This window comes from Arachis hypogaea, chromosome 16 (assembly GCF_003086295.3).
Source record: "Arachis hypogaea cultivar Tifrunner chromosome 16, arahy.Tifrunner.gnm2.J5K5, whole genome shotgun sequence".
In the NCBI taxonomy this organism is placed as follows: Eukaryota; Viridiplantae; Streptophyta; class Magnoliopsida; order Fabales; family Fabaceae; genus Arachis; species Arachis hypogaea.
Genome location: NC_092051.1, coordinates 145440798 through 145452163, shown reverse-complemented (window position 1 = coordinate 145452163; position 11366 = coordinate 145440798). Strand labels below are relative to the sequence as shown.

General features: G+C 31.6%; 1 protein-coding gene across 1 annotated transcript; it reads right to left on the bottom strand.

The window, feature by feature from the left end:
- Positions 1-2439: 2439 nt before the first annotated feature.
- LOC112805922 (two-component response regulator ORR22-like) lies at positions 2440-3604 on the bottom strand. The gene is made up of 3 exons (XM_025848241.1): positions 3484-3604; positions 3113-3265; positions 2440-2909 (listed from the first exon to the last, which is right to left on the bottom strand). The coding sequence occupies exons 1-3, from the start codon at positions 3602-3604 to the stop codon at positions 2440-2442; spliced, it is 744 nt and encodes a 247-aa protein (XP_025704026.1).
- Positions 3605-11366: the final 7762 nt, after the last annotated feature.

Below are 11366 nucleotides of genomic sequence, written 5' to 3'. Positions count from 1 at the left end.
TCTATCTATGTTGACCCACCCATGCATGGATAACATACATGACAACGCAATTCTCAATCCCTTGTTCTTGGAAGAAAGAAACTAAGTAATCTTGAATCTGTCCCAAAAAATTAAGAAACATAAAAATATATAATAGAGAGGGCAAATAATCAAAGATTTGTCACGATGCCAAGTTCTTCAAGCATGTTATGATATTGCATTACATATGTGGGTCTCACATAGATGTTCCACCAGTAGAATAATTGTCACACAAGAAGTCTCCTTCTGGTAATTTAATCTTGTCTTGTTTCTGTGTCGCAGAAAATGAAAATTTAGCTATTTAATTAGTATCTCAAAAAGATATGTGATGAGTCTATTGAAATTTTTTGACATGGTTTGGTTCTTAGAGAAGGTTTAACATCTAGACTTTGCTATGTAACTAATGCATGATACTAAATAAGTTGATGAATTTATAAGATATAAAAGAATAAAATAGAAGCATATATATCTTTTCTATAAACTAAGTAACTTAAGGAACTAAAGTGATAGTAGAAATATTGTAAATACTCAAAGTAATATAAACATATATCATTCACAAGAATAAGACTTTTATCGCAAACTTTTTAGAGACCAAATAAGAGAAAGTATTGGAAGTTAACTTTTAGTGTTTAGGGTTAGAATTTAAGATTTAAAGTTAAAGATTTATGATTTACAATTTAGAATTTAGTATAAATAAAATAATTTTAAAAAAATTAGTTACTTAACTTTACTCACCAAATTAATCTCACATATATTCTTCATGGTTGTAGAAGAGGAAGAGTAAAATGAGGACGAAAACGACAAGGAAGAAGAATATCTATAATAATAATAACCAAGTAAACTAAATCTTAGAACAAATTATTAAACAAACTGAAATTTAGTTTAAATAGAGTTTGAACTAACTAACAACTATCCGTGCCTATAATCAATTCTAGTTGAAAGAAATGAAAATAACAAAAAACTATTAAAATTATTTATTTTAAAAGTAAAAGTAGAAGAAAAATGGCAAGTGTTGTTACCTGTTTCATAATTTCATTGACAAAGTCTTCCAAGGAACCAGCATTATTAGAAATGTGAGTGTTCCTAGTCTTGTACAACTGATGTGGCTTCAGTGAAGAATCTTCAGTCAAATCAATAACCCCATCATGCTTCATTTGCGATGCATCACAAAAATCAAAGTCCAAGTTTCTGTTGAAGCTTGAATTTGAAAATGGATCAATAAGGCCACTCAATGCATGGTAATTTCCATTCTGATTATTGTTATTATTGTTACTATTCCACCCTTGAAATTGCACATTGTTACTATTGTTATTGTTGGTGAAATTCACTCCTTGGAAGTTCAAATCAGTGAATGAATCATGGGATTGGCTAGAGAGTGAAGTGATTGATGAAGCACCACTAAGATTCCCACCTTGAAAAGTTGAAGAATTCATCAAAGTGTTGCATTCATTTGACCAGAATTAAGTCCTCCTCCGGGGAGATAAATCTGATTGTTATTGCTGCGGCCGCGGCCGAGCAAGCCGGAAGATGGGAACTGAAATTGGCTATCATTGGAATTGAAACCATGAGCATTGAGAGCTGAAGGAGTGTTGAATCTATTAAGCATGTTAGAAGGTGAAAAAGATCTTAAGCCATAACCAGAGTTATTATTGAGTGTTTGTAATTGTCCAATTCCACTTAGAGGATTCATTCTCAGATATGATGTGTCTGCACTGCTGAAGCCTGATCCAATGTTAGAGTGTTGTTGGTTTGACATGTTGTTCACTCTTCTCAGAAAAATCCTATATTTCTGAAGATGACTTGCCACATTCTCCCTTGTAAGCTTTTCAACATTCATTAAGTCAAGAATTTTTTTAGGTACAGCCTCTGTCAACCAAGAACAAACTCATACTCAGTAAAGAAAACACCTTCATGGCATCAGATAATAACAAAAACATGAACATGACATCATATTTTGTTTCATTAGGATCTTGTAGCAAAAAAGCTATTTAGAGGATCCATACTCCAACAGATCATGTTTGTTTTTTTTTTTTTTCCAAAATCAATTCTTCCATTTAGAATTGATCAAGAAAGAATCACTAAATATAAACCATTATTTACTTCAAAAGTAAATTAATCGATTTAAAATAATCAAATAATTTTTTTTTTAAAAAGCGTCTTTTACTTTTTTTTAAAGCAAAACAAGTTGAATTTTAGAAAAAATAAATAATTTATTTTATTAATAAAAATATATTTTTTAAAAAATATATCCAACCCTATTTAAAATTTAATAAATGAGTTAATTTTTTTTTATAAAATATTTTTTTTTTCTCAAGTAATTTTTAAAACCTTGATAGAGTAAAAACTCGGGTGGAATGAACTTCACGTAAGTTGATAGTTGAGAGTCGTTAGATAATTTAACTGATTTGACTAAATTTTCATCTAATGGCTCTCAGCTATCCACTTCACATAAACTCGACTACACCTGAGTTTCAGCCCTTTCCGCCCTTGATAAACACAGCATAGTGAGAGATCGGAGAAATTACTGTCAATGCCTAATTGCTCGACGGCAGTGACAAATTTGCGGTGCAAGTCGACGGACCAAACCACGCGAGGCTTCTTTTGCGCCGACGGATCATCACCGTTGTCATGGTCATTCTCATCCTCCTCCTCCTCCTCCTCATCTTCTTGTTCCTTTCTCTTTTTATTTGCCTTTGAACTCTGATCTGAATCAGGATTTTCGTGGTTGTTACTAGGTTTTTCTGGCTCCTGGGAATCATGCTTGTTCCTCCTAATTACATGCTGCCAAATATTCTTCAGCTCCTCAATTCTAACAGGTTTCACCAGATAGAAACATGCTCCATGCATGATTCCCTTCATCATCACTCTTGGATCATCATCTACAGATAACACTAAACAAAACAACACAAAAAACACATATACATCTATTCTCCAAACAAATAAATAAATAAATAGAAAATAATTATACTACACTCACATAAAATATACCCTAAAATATAAAATACACATTATTTCTACACGAATAAGAAGTGTAAAATTAATCAACAAATTTAGACAAAAATAATGGAAAAGATTTTGATTTAGCGTTCCTTACTTATGACAGGTAAGTCCATCTCAAGTCCAACAAGCTCAAGAAGCTTGAAACCATCCATGTCTGGCATGTGAACGTCACTGATTACCAGATCAAACTTGTTCTTCTTCTCTCTCAATAGTTTCAATGCTGTTATTGCACTGTTTGTGGTTGTTACTGCAAAATACAAAGCAGAATAACATTACTTTGTTAATTAGATACGGTGAAATAATACACAGAAATCAGATTCTGAATAATGTCATAAAAACCTAGCTATAACAAAAGAAACAAAAATTCACTATCAAAATCAATTTAGTTAATTGAATAATAGATGGATCTTAAGATAAAATTTGCTAATATATAGAATAGAAGAATACGATCGGAAGAAGGTGAACCTTGATAATGGCACTTCTGGAGTAAAGTCTTCAAAACCATAAGACATGTTCGGTCATCATCAACAGCAAGAACACGCATTCCTTTAGGAAAATGATGATCTTTTTCATCAATCACTGCCATCTTCTCTAAGAAGGGGTGTAAATTTGAACCTATTAACCAGAATAAAATCTATGAAGAAGATCGTTGATATGGAGAAATAGAATTAAGAGAAAAAATGTTGTTGGTATGTTTTGTGAATGTAACTATAGAATGAGAAAGATAACGAATCTTAAACTATATAATTATTTGTGTATTATAATGGATTTATATATGAAATATAATAATATTAAAGAGTATAGAGAGTGGAATAATGGAGAATGAGATTTAATTTGACCTTTCTCGCTTTCCACTTTTGGACACAATTAGATAACAACCAACATAGAAATACAAATAGAAAGAATCATGGAATTCAATTTTTTCCTGGAATGTTAGGCGCGTGAGGTGGACGCGCTTGAAAGATAAGCATTATTATTTATTTATTACCACAATGACAACTTGTTTTGTACTTTCTTTGACAAATTTTAAGGATTCCTTCATCTTCACGGGTTTTTCTTATTATTATTATTATTATTATTATTATTATTAGGGTTCGGCCACGTTGGTTTAAATTTGCTTGGAATAATGGTGCAGTATCTATTCATTTATTGTTAGCTGATTCTTGCTAACAAATTCATGATGAGGCATTTTAATTTCCTTCCTCTTGTATCTCCATTAATATTTTTTTCTCTCTTTCTCCGTAAATTCGGTTTATGAAATGAAATATTTTGAGTTTTACTTTATGTTTATTCATTTAATTTGTCTTTTATTTGTGGAGCTTTTTCACTTAAATAAAATAAACACAATTTAAAATATTTGATTTTTTTGAAGTAATTTTCAAAACGTAAATACCCTTTTCTTTAATAATATATGAATCGTCTTAAGACTTTAAAAACTGCGTTTATTTTTAGAGATGGAACAGAGATATTGTGTCCAAAAACATTAAATTAGTGTATTTTGTGTCCATCTTGACAGAAGAACACAGAGACACTAACAAGAAACACAACTTTTTTTCTTTTATTATTTTTGTTAATTTTTTATAATTAAATTTTTTAATTATTATATTTTTCTTCTCAAAATTTTCAAATAAAAAAATGAGAATATATTAGATTTTTATAATTTATTTTGTTGTTTTGTCTTGTCTTCTTCTCAGAAACAAACGCAGTCTAAAGATTGTATCATATGTTAATAATGATATCTAGGAGAATTTATGCATGAATATTTTAAAGAAATAACTCATAAATTGTGTCAGAATTCACAGCTTTAGAAAACCCGTATTCTTCCCTGACTTATCAATTATCAATTATTTTATTTAAAAATAGACGTGAACATATCAATTATTTTTAAAAGAGTATTTATTTAATCTAATATAAAAATAAATATCAATCAAAATTATATACATCAACATCCTATTTTAAAAATAAACTGATATAATATAAATTGATACTCTTTTTTATTTAATTTGGTCTTTTTAATAGAATTAATAATTAAAATAATAAAAAAATAATTGAAAATTATACAAATTCAAATAAAAATAATGACAAAGAAAATTTCTATAAAAAATATACATCAATAAAAAAATATAAAAAAATGAGTAGTGCTAAGGAGCCAATGGCCTAAGTGTACAATGGGCTAAATCTTTGATCTATGAATAGAATGAACATCACCCATACTATCAGAATAATAAGGATAAATAAATAAAATTAAGTTAATTTTGGAATTCACCAAAGATCGAACCCATGATCTTTTGGATCTAGAACTCTAATATCATATCATGAAACCACTCATCCCAAAAGCGCAACTTGATAGGACAATGTAACACTAATGATTATATCTCTAATACTTCCTAAACCTCCATTGTGCGCATTATATGCTTAAACCATTGGCTCTCTATACTTTTCCTAAAAAAATATATGAGCAACAAATACTAAAAATTTTATAAAAACTTAAATTTATGTTACTCAAAACAACATGAATTTATATTATGAAAAATTATATTTTTTAATTAACACCCTTTTGACTCATTTTTAAAAAAAAAATTAAATTTATATATAAAAATTTAGTACTCTTCTGATTATAATTTGTCGTACTCTTTTTTTATTTAACTTCGCCTTCCTAATGGAATTAATAATTAAAATTATAAAAAAGTATATTTTTATAACTTAAAATTTAAATAGATATAATTTAAATTAAAAATTTAATTAAATTTGATAACAATAAACATAGTCGTATTATTGTACTTATACGATTAATTATGTTTATTCAATTTTAAAAAGAAATTAACTATTTTAAATGAGTAATTTTAAGTAAAAAAATTGATGTATTGTATTAATTTTAAATTAAAAAATTATAAATAAAAGTATTCGTATTATTTAAAAAATTTTAAATTTAAATATGATATATCTCAACAAAAGATATAAATGTATATAATACTTCAAATTACATTAAAAATGTAATTGACAAGTTAAGGAAGAATAAGTCTATGCGATTTTCTAATTCTCCTGTATTAGCTAGTTGAGGGTAAATCATGACAGGGTATTGAGACTTTCCAAAATTGAACATGATTTGTGCCAGAGCTGAGTGTTAGCCTTTAACATATAAAGCTGTGAACCATGGTACGTTTTATAAGTTATTCCCCTCAAATATTCATGCATAAATCGTCCTAGGGTGCCATGATTAACATATTATATAACCCTCAAAATCTTAAGACGATTTATATATTATTAAGAAGAGGAGATTTAGGTTTTGAAAATTATTCGAAGAGAATCAAGTAATTTTGGGTTGTGTTTATTTTATTTTCGGACACATTTACCCCTGAGAGTCCCTAACGCTTCGTTTTCATTCTCGTGAAAGGTATTCACTGTCTCATTTGTCATTACACACTTCAAATGTGATGTTTCATGTTTAATGATGCCCTACCAGTGGTTTGTCGTCACCGAAAGAGTATCGGAACTGTATTTGGACATCGTTAGCAAGGGTGAGGAAGGAGGTCAGTCCGGCATTGTCATCGCTATTCAGGTATGTATGCAGCATTTGTTACGGTTTTGGTCGAGGTTGAACGTAATAATGTTTGAACAATTCTTTTAATTTCCTAAAACTGCAAGGGTTTGATTTACATTTTTTGTCTCTTTAAGAAATGGGAAGCTTTACTCTGACGGTCTACCATGGAATTGATTTGGATATGAAGATGAGACGTTGTGGTATAGAGGGGGACAAAAGACACTCATTGAAGATGTTGAGAGTGATTGCTGGTCTGTATTTGAGGCATATGCAGAGCTAAGACAGTTTGGGTACACAAAGAAAAATATTTCAGATATGTGGTATAAAGATCAAGCAAATGAATGGTTAGAGAAGGCTCTGAAATTATTTGCTACGGATAAAGATGCACTTAAGATGTGTAGAATAGCGAAGTTGAGGGGTCATGTTGAGGTGTTTGTATATGGTTTAGGATGCACAAGAATTTTCTTAAGCTGGGTTTATTGATGTTGAAGGCCAAACAGAGGACAATCCCAGTAATCAGTTGGTGGTTTATGAGGATGAACAAGGTCAACAGGTGAAAATGATGATGTGTAACAAGTTAATGAAGGAGATAATTTAGAAACGTATGTGGCTACTAAAAATGAATGGGATGAGACAAATAGCAATGATGACAGCGATGATGAGGAGTTTATTCCGTCTGATCTTGAGGTTGATAGTGCAGACGACGTTCATTTTACAGAAAGTGAAAAGGAATATGATGATGATAGTGGGTTTGAGGAAGATACAAGTGTTAAGGATAGTAAGAGGGTTGATAAAGGTAAAGGGGCTATGAATGGTGATTTTAGTGATGAGGAAGGCTTCAATAGCGATTAAGTGAATTTGGAGTATGAGGTTAGTGTTGGTTCAGATGATGAGAAAGGACAAGGGGAAGATAACTATGAAGTAAGGAGCTATCCAATTCATTAGAGTTTTATTGCAATGTTGTTGCTGCATGTAATTTGTCACTTTGTTACTGTATTGTAAGTCCAACCACCTAAACAATCTGCTGTGAAGAAAACTAATGGAGGAAGGAAGAAATCAATTTTACAACCTGCTGTGCAATCTGCTACCAGAGAGAGGAAGAGGTCCAAACTGCAAGAAAACTCATCATCACAGCCCCAACCAGCCACTAGCACAACACCCATAACCAGGTCCAATTCATTCCATTCCCAACCAATTCCCAAGCCCACAACACATGCATCTAGGCCCAAGACAACACCAGCAGCTACTCCCCAACAAATGCTCAAGATGAAGCCCATCAGAAGCTCAACACAACCACCACCAGCTGCCAAAGAGAAGGATACATGCAGCTCAAGCCAACCAGTTATGAACAAAGTCTCCTTCAGTCACAACATTGCACTACATGTTTCTCCAAGAAAGTTGAGGCTGATGGCAAAACTGCCTCCAAGAGCTTGAGAAAAACTTTAAGAATTTTTAGAGACTACTTAAGTTGTTAGCTTGTTAATGTAGAGCTAAGTTGATCATACTGTATATTTGTGATATTTTATTTTGATTGCAACTTATTACATACTCTTTATGCTTAATGTTGTGTAAAAGTGAACAGATTTACTGTTGTTTTGTTCTAAGTCCAACTGTCATCTGGTTTCATTCTGATGTTGAGCAAGTATTGCATACTACATATTATGCATTATTAAACCAGCTCATAGTTTACCATTTATGTTGACACAATTTTTCAGTCATAATTCCGGGCAACTAGATCCAGTTTCATTATCAATTTCTTGTGAAATTATAGACACACCATCACTTACATACACATAGACTAACCTATAAAAATCAATTTCATTAACACAAATTCTATCCAGCCACAACAGTAAATTTTAATTACATAAAATAGATTTCAATGCCTAGGTACAAACTAACTAAAATTGTCCTATTTTCTACCTTACTTTCATCAACCCATTTTTCAGAGGCAGCAAACAAGGTAAACCCTGCTTGTGATTCAACAAAATCTGCAGCCAGCAAAATAAACAACCAACCCACCCAATCATGCCCAACATTGCAGCAACCTTTAACTTCCACTCAGATGCCTTCATGTTTGCCTTCAGGGCTACAACTTTCCTCTTCAACCTTGCAACATGCGGATCTTCGCTTTCAACTTCTGGGTCTGCCCAACGAAAAAACTGACACTCATCTTTAACCTACATGATCCCACCATAGTCAGTGCCCAAAAACAAAACGTTGGGGTCAGCTGATAATAATAAAACATGAATGCACCCCACAAAAAAGTCCTCTCTTCTGTGCAGACCCCTGGTCCGAGACGACCTTGAACTCTCCGACGCTATGGCTGCACTGGAACTCGAACCCTAGCACACGCTTTATGATTCTGGTTTGGGGGTGAGGTTTTTAATTAACAAAAAAAACTTAATTTTTTTAATTATTAAATGGTTCAACTACCAGTAACAACTTCAGGGATAAATGTCTCCAAAATTTTTCGTAGATGGGGGATGACGATTTTAATGTGTTTGTAAAGATTGAGGAAGATTTTAATAACAAAAAAAATTATGAACGAATTTGATTTTGACCCCAAATCTTAAGAATGAAAAAAGTACTTATCTCTTTTATTTAAGTGAAAAAACCTATTTTTGGACGTCATGAATCACCAGTTACACAAACATCAAATATATATTTGCTAGCTATATCATAGTCAGAAGTTGTTAGCAATTTAAAAAATTTTTTTTGAAAGATTATGAAAGGTTTATTTTGATATTTCTAATGTATAAAATTTTTAAAAAATTATATTTTATTACTTCTCTATTTATATAATACTTTTAAATAGTACTTTAATTTTTCTTTCTTTGAAAAAGGAGTGATTTTTTTTTAAGACAGTGATTAGAGTGAAAGCTTCTTTTACATTGTAGAAGGTCGATTCTTAGAATAATACAACTATGTATCTTTTAAATGATTTTTTAGTCCGTTTTTATTATATTAGATTAAAAATTAAAATAAACACATTTAAATAGATTTAGATAAAAAGATAAATAGGTCATTGATATTTTAATCCGTAGACATTTAAATGTTTAACCTTCTCAAAACTTGAAAAAATTGATCGTCAGATCTAATTTGTCTCATTTTAAAAACTCTCGCACATGTGCATTCGTATATCGGTCAGGTCAGTACAATAAAAATCACGTTTGATTTTTACATTGAATCTTACCCAAGTGAACAGAAAAAATCGATATGTCCAAATTTTAAGAAAGTCTAATGTATTTTCAAATTTTTAGGGATTTAAATATTTGTAAGCCTAAAAGTCAAAAATCAATTTATCTTTTTTATCATATATTTATTAGTGTCTTTTTCATAAAAAAATTAAAATATAAATTTAAAAAAATAATTTAAGTAACACTAAAGTTCAAAAATTTAATTTTAAATATCTAAATCTATTTTAAATGCTTAAACACTAACACATCTAAAAAATAATTCCTAAAATTCTAAAACACACTTCTATCCTAAAATAGCAAACACATCAGAAGAATTTTTGTCGCCGAACTTCTTCTTTTAGTTGCCGTTTTCTTCTTGTTATTACTTTTTCCACACCGGAAATACGTCTCAGGTTTTTTTTTGTGTGACTATACATCTCAGGTATTTGAATTAACAATATGCTTACCTAAAAATAAAAAATTAACTCAATAAAAAAAATATTAAATTAAAAAGTTGACTAAAAAGTAAAATTTAAAAAGATAGATAGTGTTACGGTGGGTAACCGGAGATTAATAAAATAGATGGCGCTAGTTGGCCCAATCGTCCGCGGATGGTAGTCTCCGAGCTGGTTTGCACGCTGGAGCCTCCTTCCGACTTGTATTCGTGAGTGAATGGGGGGTGGTACCTGCAAAGACACTCCGATGCCTAAATTAGCAAGGGTGTTAGCAGGTCTAGAGAGTATTGGGCTTAGAGATACCTGAGGGGTGTCAGTGTATTTATAGTGGTGAGCCAATAACCACCGTTGGAGTAGTGCCGTAACTTTAGGGTGTTAACCGTCCCATTATCTTAGGGAGGTTAAGATATGGCTTTATGAAGCGGTTAGAGAGATTTTAGGGGCGGTTACTCACTTGAATGAGTGTTTATCTGCCAGCTAATCTCATATCCGACTTCTTTAGAGCAAGTCGTGGTTGATACCGACTTCTTATGTGAGGGTCGGTACTTAACTAGGCTTAATCCTTTGGACTAGGCCTTTTATTTGGACCTGGGCCTTTGTTATTGGGCCAGGGTATGAACAGTGCCCCTACTTGAGCCCAAGATCTCTTTAGGGCTTGGGTTCAAGTATTTAACTCGGGTTCGTAGCCGACTTTCTTGGAGAAAACACAGGTTTTTAAACCGACGTGATTTTCGCGACCTTTTGTTTCTGACAGTTACGTCTATTCAAGCGTCGTGTCCGTTAGGGATGCACTTAGGGATTGATGGCTTTGGTAACGGTGCACTCTCATTAATGACTGCTTCGTTTTTACCATTATGCCCCTTAGCATGTTTATAAATACTTTCCCTCTCTTTCATTTTTCCGTTTCTGCAACCTTTCAAATTTCTTCTTGCTTTGTTTGTGCTGCATTCGTTCGGAGACCTCTGCTTCTTTCAACCTTTGCTTTCGGATAAAGGTTAGTGTTTTACCTTTATGACATGCTTTGTGATTGCATGCTTTTATATTCTTTGGAGAGGGAAAAGTGACGTTGTAGCCTTTCGTATCCCCTTAGGGACTTTCGTTTTTGATTCTTTTTCCTTTTTCCTTTGTAGGTTTTCGTCGTATTTTTAGAAAAATGTCTTCTGTAGAAGCTCTTTC